The 14,154-nt window shown below is 37.4% G+C and overlaps 1 protein-coding gene across 1 annotated transcript in view; it reads right to left on the bottom strand.

Annotated features, from left to right (window-relative positions):
• The window catches only part of LOC109825655 (calcium-dependent protein kinase 1-like), a 44,231-nt gene that overhangs the window by 424 nt on the left and 29,653 nt on the right, over positions 1-14,154 (bottom strand). The window contains 2 exon segments of the mRNA XM_020392523.1: positions 2,699-2,798; positions 2,893-3,020. Of these exon segments, the coding sequence (XP_020248112.1) occupies positions 2,699-2,798; positions 2,893-3,020 (228 nt within the window).

Here is a 14,154-nt window from a genome sequence, read left to right as displayed (position 1 = left end):
CCCCCCCCCCCCCCCCCAACCCCCAACCCCCAACCCAAAAAAAGAACACTTTTCTCGCATTCATGTTTGTACTATAACAACATTAGTAATAGATCACAGTCTGATGATAGCTTCATTAAAGAAGATCCTTCAGCATCAGAATATGGAAGATAAACAAACATTTGTTCAGTAGAGCTCTTTCAAAACTAAAGTGCAGAATCATCTGTTTGGACCAAGAGAAGTGTTCATCTATGACATCCATAAGTAGATGCTGTGTATACAAGAACGAATAACAGACAGCTGATGGACAGCAATGATAGAAGGCTCTTGAACTACTCGGTCAGAAGAAGTGAAACTACCTCAACTTTATGATTTTAATAACATATTCCACCCTCGTGTAAAAGTAAAAAAATTCATTCTCTTCCGCATAACCCTAGATTAGAAAAGGAGTTCAAACCCTAGCAATCTTCCTGTTAATCATATGTTTTGATGCTGCGACTTGTTAATGATACTTGATAACCTGATTGAGTCATTTGTACATTGTAGGGTTTAGATCTTAAAATCAAACAATTTTATTGTATCCGGCTGAGATTTTCATGTTACTTCATCAGAATATGTTGCTGGTGCTACCAAAGATAACTGCAACTCTTAAGGTCAAGCACAGATTGAATTGTGCGGTTGCTCACTGAAGCAAAAACTCTACCCTTCTTTGGTTTAGAGCATTATTACTTACTAATTCACCAAACATAGAAATTTTCCAAGCCAAGGAAAATTGATGCTTTATGTCTAGATTGCTATGTTTTATTTGATGCTTGTTTGTATCTTCAGATATTTTTCATATTAGTTAAAATTCCAAATGTTTTCTTAAAATAACAATGATAAGTAATAAATCTAATTGATATTAAATTAAAATAATTTCTAATTAATTTTAGAGAGAGGGACTTTGCCAGTGCTGGAAGGGGGTAAACACCAGCAAGGGTCAGGTGGCATGGGGTAGAGTGGCTAGGGTTAGGGCTTTGGATCAAGGAGTGGAGAGAGCGGCGTAGTCTCCTCTGCTGACCTCTCCTGTCATGAGAGACAATATTTTTTACATTTTACCCTCCTATGTTAGATATAAAGGTGTTAAAACCAGAATGGTATGGGGGTAAACAATATGGGAGATTTGGGGTGTAAATCTGCACAGATCCAGATTTGCTAGTTAAACATGCAAATACAAAAGATGTGGAGGGTATACATGTCAAAAAATCGCTTTATTTTTTATAAAAAGCTTATAAATCAAATGAAGCTCTGCAACCCCTTTTTTTAAACAAAAATATTTACAAACTCTAAAGATCATAGATGAATAAGCTTGAACAAATGAAAATTTAGTCCTCATTGTGTCAAAATCCTCCACAGACCATAAACACTGATTGAACATATCTGAACAGAAAGAAAATCTAGTTTTACTAGCTTCCGCATCTTGCAAGAGCAGTGATTAGAATCAAACCCCTTTATTCTCAGTGAATATTATTTTTCATTTAGAAATGCTAGCCGCAGAGGACACTTGCAATAAGAGAAGCGTCTTTCAATCACAGTGCATAAATTTTTGCTGGATATGACATATAGATGATACGGATAATGCATTAGGGGAAGTTGTTGAATTTCATTGTACTATATAAAACTTGATAAAGAGAGAAGAAAGAGCTCCTGTAACAAAGGCTATGAATAGAATGGGAAGCATGCCTTGCAACACGAGTAGTTGACCACAACGTGTAAATGATACAGTAATTTGAGATATATACAACAATTTTCTGGAATCATCATTTATCAGATTTAACTGAGAGTATATCTTATTGAAAAGGTTGAATGTTTTGATTTATTGATTCGAATCTCCACATAATTACCAAGATTGTAAATTCATTTGTACAATATACTATTTCTTACGTTTAATTTCTATAATACAATGTCAACCGAAGAAATCTGTCTCTGAAATGAGTTTCTTGGATATCGATGGTATAACATTTTGTCAGATAACAATTTTACACAATAGAGAAATGGGCTGGGGGGCAAACTGTATGAACCAATCTTAACAATTACCAATCAGATAGGGGATTCAAATCCAAGATTCTCTACCTTAGAATATTTTGTCCTCCACCAACATGTGTCCTTGTCCTAATTATTGTTCCCTCCACCTGGAGTATTACACTAACTACCACGCCTAATGTACCCTTCATCCCAACTAAGCACATCCTTTTGCCTACAGAAACAATAACCATGTTAAACGGAATCTTCTTACTCATCAGTAGCAATCATCAGAATTTCACTTTGAACTGGATTTTTGCATCAACCAAAAAGGTCATTGTGGCATTGTAGATTTGTATGTGGTGGAGCACTACCATCAGTAGTCATCAAAAAACCTAATCATGAGGACAGTCAATTCTCAGGCGAAAATATCTGTCCTTCCTATTGTAACAAAAAAGCTTACATCACTAAAAAAAGCCCACTCGCGGGACTTCAATGAAGAATAAATGGGATTCAAAACCAATATCCATGTACATTGATTTAACGAATAATGATTCAGTCTTTTACAAGTACTAGGTGCCTACAAACATTTGCCTGTGCGAATTTAAAAAAAATAAAGAATTTTGACACATCAAAGAATTCTCAAAAATGATTTTGACAACATAAAAAAATTATCAAAAAAGTAGCGATTACTAATTAAAAAACAACAATTGCTTACATGATCTGTGTCAACTTCTGCAATGATTTCCTTTATTGTTCTCACATCGCCCATATTATACTTCATCAGAGCTTGCTCCAATTCTTCCATTGTGATGTACCTAGTAAACAGGAATTGTTATTGCTGATAAACCAAGCCTATCACTTTCATGGAAAAATATGGAATGAGTGATATTTTTTGGTGGGAGGATTTACCCGCTCCTATCCTTATCAAAATATTCGAAAGCCTTATATAAATGATCTTCTTTCTCCACTCTATTCATGTGCATGGTAGCTGTTATAAATTCAATGTAATCAATGGTCCCATTTCCATCTACATCAGCCTGGAAGTAAAGCCATGTTCCTTTAATATCGACCAGACAAATACATTATGAAAATTGCAACAATACAAGAAGTTCATAGAAATAGAAACCAAAATTCCCTATTGGGGACTGGATTTTTGCTATTTAATTGTGTTACTAATACTCAAATAGAGTTACATTTTCCAGCTCAACAGTTATTTTCCCAGCTGGTAGACATGTTATTCAGTCATAGCCTACAGAAAAGCTTGAGATACTCGCAGAGTTGATACCTTATAATGTATGTTCTATCAATGTTTTAAAAAATGAAAGAGTTTGAAGTTCCCGTCAACCCGTTATGAAAGTCCCAGAGTACTATCTCAAGTAGCTAATCTGTCAACAGTATGCTACACCGATGCTGTAACAAGTTTCCATAAGCAAGTGATGAGGATGTAATACCACTAAATCAAATTGTCAACCGTCCAATAAAATAAATTTCTACTTAATACATTGTAGGATTTTGTTCTAATGTCCAATAAGTCCTTTAACTAAGTAAGTGCTCTATGATCCGACCCCTACAACTTGGATGCTGCCAAAATAATACTGGAGGAAGACTAATGTGAGCAAGACACTTATCTGTAGTTGCCGTTATGATTTTGCTGACAAGAGGTTGAGTTTACTGACACTAAGTTGGCCTTTGTTAGCTCGTATCTGTAGTTGCAATGCAACTGTCACTTCCATGCAACTGAACTGCTGCAATTGTTACTACATGTAACTACAGTTGCATCAGTTTGATTCAATTCTGCAGTTCAGCTTGCAGTTGTAACTATAGCTTTAGTTGTTTGGTTCAATTTGAAATTTCTCATATGCAACTTATGTTCACATTTAACAAATTGATAAAAAAATTTAAAAGTTCTTATAAAATAGAGTGAGAGATGTAACTTAAACTATGTAATAATCATAATATTCTAAACTAAATAAAGAAAAGATCAAAGTGATAACATGTTAAATCTTGGAACTTCATTTTTCAAGAAATAATGTTTCTTATATTTTTTTTTAAATGAATGGAAGGTGTTTTGTTAGTTTTTTTTTATTTTTATCGAAATTTTTCTTTTCTAGTGTTTTATAAAACAGGTAGTGTTTTAATTTTTTTCATTAGTTTTAGATTTTTTTTTAATTTTAGAAACTTCTGAATTTTTAGGATTTTTGTTTTAGTAATTTTTTAAAGAACTATATTTTTCTTTTGAAATTTTAAAAGAGATTCATTGTTTTGTAAAGTTTTTGAATTATTTATATATTTTAAGAAAACTTTAAGATTTTTTCAAGCATTATAAGTTGCAAGTGCAGTTACTACTTAAGCTAGAATAGTTGTTTCAACTTACATGTGCGATTTACAGTCATCTTCCATGTAAGACACATTACGACTAAGGTGATTTTGTGATGCAACCCTGAACCAGACTTACATGGACCAGTTTAATCCTATAAGGGTCAAACCTAGTGGAATGTAAATTTTGTTCTAATTTGCAAAAGACAGGTAGATTCGGAGCTCTCGCAAAATCGTCAAGGTTAATGGATTTGACATAGGCATTTGACCTCCGTTCAAATTCATGAAATTCGTTCTTTTGGGCCTCAAAATGCAGTAAACGATTTTCTTTCCTTTTTAGCTAAGTTTTGACCATCTAATTCGGAGGGTCAAACAGAGTTAATTTTGGCTGAAATTTGATCGGGAGAATCTCGATCTCTACTAGAAGGATATTTTCTAATTTTTGATGTTTTTCTAAATTTGGTAAATATTATTTTACCTTTTTCTTGTATTATCGAGTTTATAAAGGCACTTTTTGGAGGTTGGCGGATAACTTTTGATGAATAAAACCTTAGTTATTGGTTGTGACTGTTATCTATATAGTGTTCTTTTTTAGTGCTTCTCTATTCTGATCAACTTGTAGTGCTAGCATGACTGTATCATTTTGCAAATGTGGTTACAAATGCAACTAGTGAGCTACAACAAAGCAAACACTTGCAGCTAAACAAAAATGAGTCATTTGTCTAGTTACATGCTATTAAACGATCCCTAAGTATCTTATAGAGTGCAACTCCACACGCTAATGACCAAGATGAGGTTTGCCCCTAGGAGTTGGTTTGCATGGTGAAGGCCCATTGCTAAAGTCCTCATACAAAAAGGAGTAACTTGTGTTAAATAATTATATGCAAGTGCATTCTCAAAATAAAAGTAAAGGGATATATGTCATGTCCGAAACCAACACAAATATTAATTATAAAAGTAAGACATGTCATAGCCGAGCACAAATCCTCTTAACGAGAGAACTTGTGAAGCATAGTTATCTCCAATATTCTAACAAGTATATAGTTCCAAATATTAAAACCAATTTTGTATTTCAAATTCGAACTTACACCATTGACTTATATATTTGAAGATACATATATTAGAACTCACTAAGACTATTTATTTATCAACTCCAACAAACCCCTTAGCACGTACTGAAAGTCTTGCTATATATACATACATACAACACACAACACACATACTACAAAACCTCCTCTGAGTGAGATCGTTTCTTTACCAATATACCATCTAGACAAAATTGATTGTAGCAAAGGATTTGATTCACGCCCTCTAAGCAAGTTGGACTTAATTTCTCAAATCAAACTAACCAGGAATGTTTATTTTCGGAGTGAAATTTCTACATGCTCACTAAGTGATGCACATCCAACAATTTGTGTAAGTACACTCATGTTTTCGATCAAAAGATTCACAAAGATTCAAGACAATGATTGTCGTTCTTTTCTATTAATTTCTTGGGAAAATAACAAATAATTTTATAGTGTCTTTAGTTAGAATTGAGATCTAGAAAGCTGTGCCGATAGAGATTAGGCATTGGCTCCATTGACCATATGAATAAACCATTCTTTGGACAATTTTGTGGGATCAAAACGAGCCACATTGAAGGTACTTGGAGACGAAGAATGAACTTGTTATGAAGGATTCGCCTCGTTGAACAAGTAAAAAGAGTGCCAACAATAATTGAAGATCGATTGCTATGTGGTTATGTCGACGCAAGATCGAAGATCGAGTGTTAACAGCTAAAGAGGACGAAGTTCACGCATGTCAAGTCCACGCTGATTTTCTATACCCACGATGGCACATGTGAAGCTCATCGACTAGATCCTAAACTTTAGGACCGACTGCGTCTTCTCGGATACTACTGGCCGATAATGGTAGTAGACGCAATAGAATATGCTAAGCACTGTCACGCATGTCAAGTCCACGCTGATTTTCTACACCAACCCTCGGAAGAGTTGCATCCGACCGTCGCCTCATGGCCATTTGAAATATGAGGTATGAACATTATTGGACCAATCAATCCGCCATCTGTTAAAGACCATCAATTCATCGTAGCCATTACTGATTACTTCTCTAAATTAGCCAAAACTGTTCTGCTTAGAGAAGTCAAGATATCTCAGGTAATCAAATTCTTGAGACACATAATCTATCGATTTGGTGTCCCTAGACAGATCGTTCATGACAACGGCCCGCAGTTTATTAGCTGACCGTTTTTAAAATTCTGTAATAAGTTCGGAATTCAAGATGTGACTTTTACACCATACAACCCAGACGCTAATGGTCTAGTTGAAGCTTTTAACAAAACTATCATTAAACATTTGAAAAAAAAAATCGTCTCTTCCAACAAACAAGACTGGGATGAAAAACTTGGAGAGTGTTTATGGGCTTGCCGAATGACAGTCCGCACTCCCAGTAGCTCCACATCATTTTTCTTGATCTGCGGATGTAAAGCCGTGATCCCTCTGAAAATTCAAATGCTGTCATTAAGAATTGCCATTACCAAGAAGATGACGACAGAAGAACATAATCAAAAACATCTCCAAGAACTAGAGGCGCTAGATGAGCTGACACTTTAAGCTCAACAACGAATCGAGAGCTACCAGTCACGGATTTCGAGAGCCTTCAACAGAAGAGTCAGATAATGATCATTCAAAGAAGGCGACATGATATTAGTTGTTTGTCGACCTATGGTCATGACACATAACACTAAAGAAAATTTTCAACCCAAATAAGAAGGCCTATTTGTAGTAGAGACAGTGTATTTAAATGGAGCATATCACCTAATTGATCAAAATAGCAATAGGCTCATGGCGCCAATCAGCGAGAAATTTTTTAAGAAATATTACCCTTATTTCTGGCTAATTTTGTCTACTCACAAGGTTTCGGGTCACGTTTAAGTTTCCACCTCTAACTATAAATATTGATCATCTTAATCTAAAAATCCAAAATTAAATCACCAATGAGTCATTAAGTTAACATCACACCTCTTTTTGACTCCAAATCTCTCATCACCGCCATGTTAACATTACATCTCTGAACAATTTATATTTTAACAAACTGACTAGTTAACACTACACCTTTGTCGGTTATTCCATTCGACACGTTAACATTACACCTCTATCAAACACCCTTACTCGGTCATGTTAACATTACACCTTTGAATGATTATCATTCTAAATAATCTAATTGGTTAACACTACATCTCTGTCAGACCATTTTCATTGACCAGTTAATATTACACCTTTGCCGACCTATCTTATTGAATTTGACTGGTTAACATTACACATATGTCAATTCACTTTTGTCAAAAATCGATTAGTTAACATTACACTTTTATTGATTTTCTAACGTTAAGTTAACACAACATTTTCAAACAATAGTCATCCTTCGGACTCTTTTGAACTGACTAGTTAATATTACATATCTATCGATCATTCCATTTGATTGGTTAACGTTACATCTCTGTCAAATACCTTCATACCATCAAGTTAACACTACACCTCTGAACAGTGCCAACTTAATCAAACTCGTTATATTAACATTACACCTCTACCAGTTTGATCCTAACATCATTCTCTCCCCAGCAAAGATGTCGTTACGATACGTTAACACTACACCTCTATCATACACATATCGAATGAAACAAGAGTTCTTTTATTACCAAAAAGAGCTAAGTTATTACTAGGATATCAAAGGGAAAATTGATAAAATGCATGTATCCGCGTAATACATACAAATATTTTGGAATGGGAAAATTTGCAAAATAGACCGTTTTTGGAAAATAATTAGCGAAATAGACCGCATTTTGGAGTAATTAGCAAAATAGACCGTTTTTTAACAAAAGAGGTCGATTTTGAAAAAGGGTTCAGAAAACATACGGGACTACTAGTCCCGTATGTTTAATTTCATGATTAGTGCACTCAGAAAATATACGGGACTACTAGTCCCGTATATTTTCTGTTTGCTAACAAAACTGCCAAGCAAATCCACGGGACTACTAGTCCCGTGGATTTTGCTAACAAAATAGAATTTAATCGGAGAGTCCCAGTCCCCTCTCTACACTTCTCCGATCCCTACGAACCCTCAAAATCTTTCACACAATCATTCAAACCTCACAGAAATGGCGTCCACGAGCTTGGGCATTCGAGCCCTCTGCCCTCAAATCCCCATTTCCATCCTTTCATCATCATCTTCTTCATCCCTCTCTCAAAGGAGAGCCCCAACGAGCTACACTGTTCTCCGAGCAAAGGCCGCGGCGGCGGCTCCTCCGACGTCACCGCTAGACCCTAAAGACCCGTTCTTGTCGAAGCTCGTCTCCATTGCAGCCGCCAATCCCAACCTCGTCACCATGCCGCCGTCATCGAATTCGGAGATTCCCCTTTTTCTTGAGCTCTTTGATAGCCCCAAGCTCATGGCCGTGCCTGCCCAGGTGAGTGAATTTTGAGGAGAATGAAAAAGATGTTGCTACTAAAATTTCAAGGATGATTTCTGCATGTTATGGAGAATTCACCCCTAAATTTTCGAGGATGTTTGTCTTAATAAATCTACAATTGACTCCTCATCGTTTACTTATTGTGGAACTAAATGAATATAGCAAAAGAGATCGGAGAAGTGCAGTTTTGTTAGCAAACAGAAAATATACGGGACTAGTAGTCCCGTATATTTCCTGAGTGCACTAATCATGAAATTAAACATACGGGACTAGTAGTCCCGTATGTTTTCTGAACCTTTTTCAAAATCGACCTCTTTTGCTAAAAAACGGTCTATTTTGCTAATTACTCCAAAATACGGTCTATTTCGCTAATTATTTTTCAAAAACGGTCTATTTTACAAATTTTCCCTTTTGGAATCCCTAACTTCTTAAGCATCCTTTTGGGCATTCTCCCTCAAAACTCTGGGATCAATTGGAGCGGCTTAGGCCCTAACAATTGCCAAACTCTTTATCTCAACTTCCAACTCTGCGACACGGAGATCCCATTCTCTACCCAACTCAGCTGACTTGAGTTCAAGCTCCTCCTTCTGACATTGATCTACATCTAGTCGAGGCTAAGCTACGGCAATAACCTCTTTGGCCTCATTAATGATGGCCTCTCTCTCTTGAATGGCGCTCTGAAGCTCTTCTCTATTGCCATCAACTAATACAATGTTATCACTTAACCCTTGAACCTTCGTCTCGATCTCCTCTATTTCTTTACGGGCAGATTCTTCGACCTCACAGTGTTTCACCGAGAGACAACAAAATTCAAGTTCAGCAATGCTATCGATATCAGCCAAGCGAAGCTGTTGTAACTCTTGAAATCGGAGTTCGACTTCATTAATCATCGACTTGAATATTCCGGTGCGAACAGGACCTGCAACCGAGGTCAAAAGACCAAGCTGATTCTGCAACAAAGTAAGGGCGCGAGTAGATAAGCCCGTCTGCATATTCAAAGCATATTCAATGTTTCGGTTAAAGAGCTTCATCAAACTCTCGGTCAGAATTTGGATCTCTAACTCAATCAAGTTATCAAGATCTGGAGTGTGGGGAATCTCCACACGACTTGAGGGACCTCCTCCAGTAAAAACCACTAATGCATCCATGGTGGCCAGAGAAGCAGTTGGCAGGACTTGCATCCCTTCGCTGCGCGATAAAAGGTAGGGCGCTAGCGTAACCAACATACTAGAAACGTCTATTGTAGAAGAAACTACAAATGTCATCCCAACAGATGAAACGACAGTCCTCACAACTATGGCCATAGTCATTAGCACATCCACAGGCACGACTTCAATGCTTGAAGATGTAACCTCTAGCTCATTTGAGACAGATACAACTATGGCCGAGCCTTCATCAGAATAAGGTTTAGGGCTTGGCAGTGCTATCCTCTCGACCCTTGCTAGGATGGAAGAGACCAATGCTTCGTCATCTTCGTCAGAAGACTTACGAATAACAAATCTATGTCGCACTGCTGAAACAGGTGCTGGTGCAAGATCAACGGTCATATCAATAGCTGATATAGATTTCAATACACTAGAAGCACCCTCGAAGTCAGCTACAGGCTAAAATTGCCGCTAGCTAGAAAAGACGTAGGAACCGCTTCAACTCTGATCTCCAAATCAGGCTCATCATCTGCTAAAGAAATAGGTAAAACATCAGTTACTGAAGAAAATGAATCACACAAGACTGACTAGAGAGCAATATACCCGACATGTAGGAAGAATCCCCGATATCGACATCAAAGCCCGTACCAAGAGGCTCAGTAAGATAGGTGTCAGTATCGTTAGGCTGGTAGTCTACCCTGGGACTAGGACCATAGGAAATTCTTCCTTGACCCTCGAAGAGTCTCTGGGAGGTTCTTCCCTGACCCTCAAAGAGTCTCTAGGAGGTTTTACTTTGGGACTGAACTTGAAGGGCTAACTCTAGGTTCATACACTGGGACCATAAGAGGCTCTTCCCTAACCCTCGAAGAACCTCTAGGCACATATTCAGACCTCAAAGATATCAAGCATTACTTCTTTGAAGGTGAATGAGGAGGGACTAGAACGGCCTCTTCCCTTTGCCGCCTCAACCTCTACCAGGCACTTCTTGATGAACCACAAATTCAGATAGTTCTCAGATACTAACGCTAATTTGCCTTTGAGGTGTGGGATGCCCACCCGGTAATTCTCGATCTTTATCATCCAACACACCTTCTGCCAGAAAATTTTGAAGTCCGGGAGCTCTACTCTTCAAAAACCCTTTTTGGAAAGCTCCTTATACTTTCGAGTGATCCAATACAAGCCGATCTTGTTCACTAAAAGTTAGAATGGAGGGATCTTCTCGATCAACCACATTGTATTATGATGTTTGTTAACTGTTTACCACCTGAGGTGTTTGTGAATATGAGATATAGATCCGCACATCGAGATACGTGCACGAAACCTTGAATACATGTTCTTAATTGAGTATACATGAATAATTAAGATGCATGACGCATGTTTAAGTTGATAGTGTAGGAATATACATGATAATGCATAATTCATCAGTGGTGGATGTTAAGGGATGAGTAGTTTTCCCGCAATGAGACTGCGGCTATACCACACTTAGAGTTGGGTGTTTTCCCGTAATGAGATCGCGGCTGTACTATACTCGAAGATGATCGGGATTTTCGGATTGGGCTGATACGCCTGTACTTCGTTGTACGATCATCTGGATGCATCATCTGGAATATGATGATATACATATTACCGTAGAACAATTGAGTAAGGACATTGATTCCACATGATATTATGAGTACCTTACAAGAGTATCGTTATTTCATGTAGAGACGCATGCATATATATATATATATATATATATATATATATATATATATATATATATATATACATTTTGTAGTATTGCTCCCATGTTAGATTACCCAAGAGTAGGGTACATTTCGGATACTTGGCATACATAGTATGATCTATGGAGATGTTTATTTTGGATGATATTTTCCGTATGACTGCGCCAACTACCCGAGGGTAGTCCGAGATTGTGACATTAGTTCATCATGATTGATGTTTGGAGTTGTAGTATTTCTGGTATGTGTTGTTTTTTTTTACAGAATTAGAATTGGTATTTAGCGATTCACAATTTGAAACATGGTATATACATGAGGGTTTTCTTGTTCGGATTATTTCGCTCGACGTACTAATTCTCGTGTTAAGGATTTCTAAATACCAATTTCCACTTAGTGTAGTATAGATAATTTTATATCTATATGTACTAACAATATTTTCTTATATACTCCTACTCCTTCCCTCTAGGGGCGATGGAGATGATCTCACTAGTGCATTGACGCTCGTTATTTCTTCTCTTTTCAGGCGGCGAGTCAGGCGCATGGAGAGTCGCAGGTTGATGGAGTAGTATTTTAGCTCTCATCTATTTTATTATATTTGTAGTTATTTTAGAGCACCAGTAGTTTATTGTTCAGACATTAGCATTTGTACTTTTATTTTATAGAGGCTGTGTGTCTTAGTGAGATTTTATTTGACTCTTGTGTTGAGATATATTACATTTTTTCCAGATTCAGAGTTATTTTATTCTATTTCAGTTGGGTCCTGATGATGGTTATTTATACACTCTTGTGTTTATCTTGCTCAATGTACTACTTCACTATTCTTTGCCTGTTTTATACATACACATGTTGAATCTACAGAGAGAGTAACTGTAATGATGAAACATGTTGCATGGTGTTGGTGCATGGCAGGTTTGACATTCTTAGATTTACCTTGGACTGCAGCATTGTGTGAATCTAGGGGCGTTATAGTTGGTATTAGAGCTCTAGTTCTAGTATCCTTAGGATCATCCTGTGTCAAGTTGTGGAGTTAGGATAGAGTTTTCTAGGAATCATGTATAGAGTCCACTAGGAATTCCTAGAATGAGTGAGGACGTATATATATAAATCTAAGGTGACACCCTAGGCTCCCACCTAAGGATGCGGCCTATAATCACATCATTTCCTAATTTTTTTGCGATCCGCTCCGTTGAACTTGATCTACACGTTTTTAAACCCAAACACACCAATTTTAGGATGAATCCGTTGTGTTTTGACCATTCGTTGAGCCGTGCAAAAAGTTCTATTTATTCGAAACCGTTAAAATTATAGCGAGTGGATAAAGGGTCAAAACACGACGGGTTCACCCCAAAATTGATGTGTTTGGGTTTAAGAACGTATAGATCAACTTCAACGGAGCGGATCGCAAAAAAAATTAGGAAATGATGTAATTCTAGGCCGCGTCCTTAGGTGGGAGCCTAGGGTGTCACCTTAGATTCACTTTTCCATATATATATATATATATATGATTTTACTAAATATATATATAATATATATACACACACACGTCCTCACTCATTCTAGGAATCTAGGGGCGGACCGTCTCTCTGCTCCCTCTCAAGAAGGATCCCTCTCTCTCTTATATATATATTATATATATATATATATATATATATATGATATATGAAAATATTCAAATGTTTTAATGATGATTGATCTTGCATTTGAAGGTATAAAGCATGGCGTGTGAATGATAAGTGGTACTATTTTTTTATGATATGTTTTATGCTTTAATGCTTGAGATCCTATTTACGTGTTTAACAAGCTCTACTCCTAAAATTATAGATGTCGGAAGAGGACGTAGTCGCAGAGCGTACCCGTTGGCTCAGGGAGCTGGGTAACCTGATGCAGAGCCCGAGCCGCAGCAGGCTTCCGTAGTGATCTTGTAGATCTCGTAGTACCTTTGGTAGCGCATCTAGCGGCAATAGAGGAGCAATTGGCAAACCAGACTCAGCAGGAGATACTCATACAAGAAGAAACACCGGAAGAGACACTGATAGGTACACCACCACCACCAGTTATTGATGGAGCAGCTGAGCAGGAGGCATGGCTCCGTTTGGTAGAGAGATAGCAGAAGTTGAAGGCACCAGAGTTTCACGACACGTCAGATTCTATTGCAGCACATAAGTGAAAGGAAGATGTAAGTAACATCTTGGATATGCTTAATGTGGACACTGTGCAGAAGCAGAGGCTAGTAGCTTTTAGCCTCAATGGTGATGTGGGAGGATGGTATTGACTTCGGTTCACTCCAGAGCAGAGGATGACGATTTCGTGGGAGACTTTTGTTTACTTCTTTGATGAGCAGTATGTGTCGGCAGCGACGAAAGTCGGGGAGGAGTTGAAGCTAGCCCGATTAGAACAGGAAGACATGTTGGTGACGGATTATAAGAGTAAGTTCATGGGACTACTCAGATTTACGGGCATGTGGCAGACTGGAGAGCGGCAGGCTCAGATGTTCTTTGATGGGGCATCACCCGGGTTT

The sequence above is a fragment of the Asparagus officinalis genome, chromosome 1 (assembly GCF_001876935.1).
Source record: "Asparagus officinalis chromosome 1, Aspof.V1, whole genome shotgun sequence".
Lineage (NCBI taxonomy): Eukaryota > Viridiplantae > Streptophyta > Magnoliopsida > Asparagales > Asparagaceae > Asparagus > Asparagus officinalis.
Note: the sequence above shows the minus strand (reverse complement) of the source record. Positions and strands in the feature narration are given on the sequence as shown.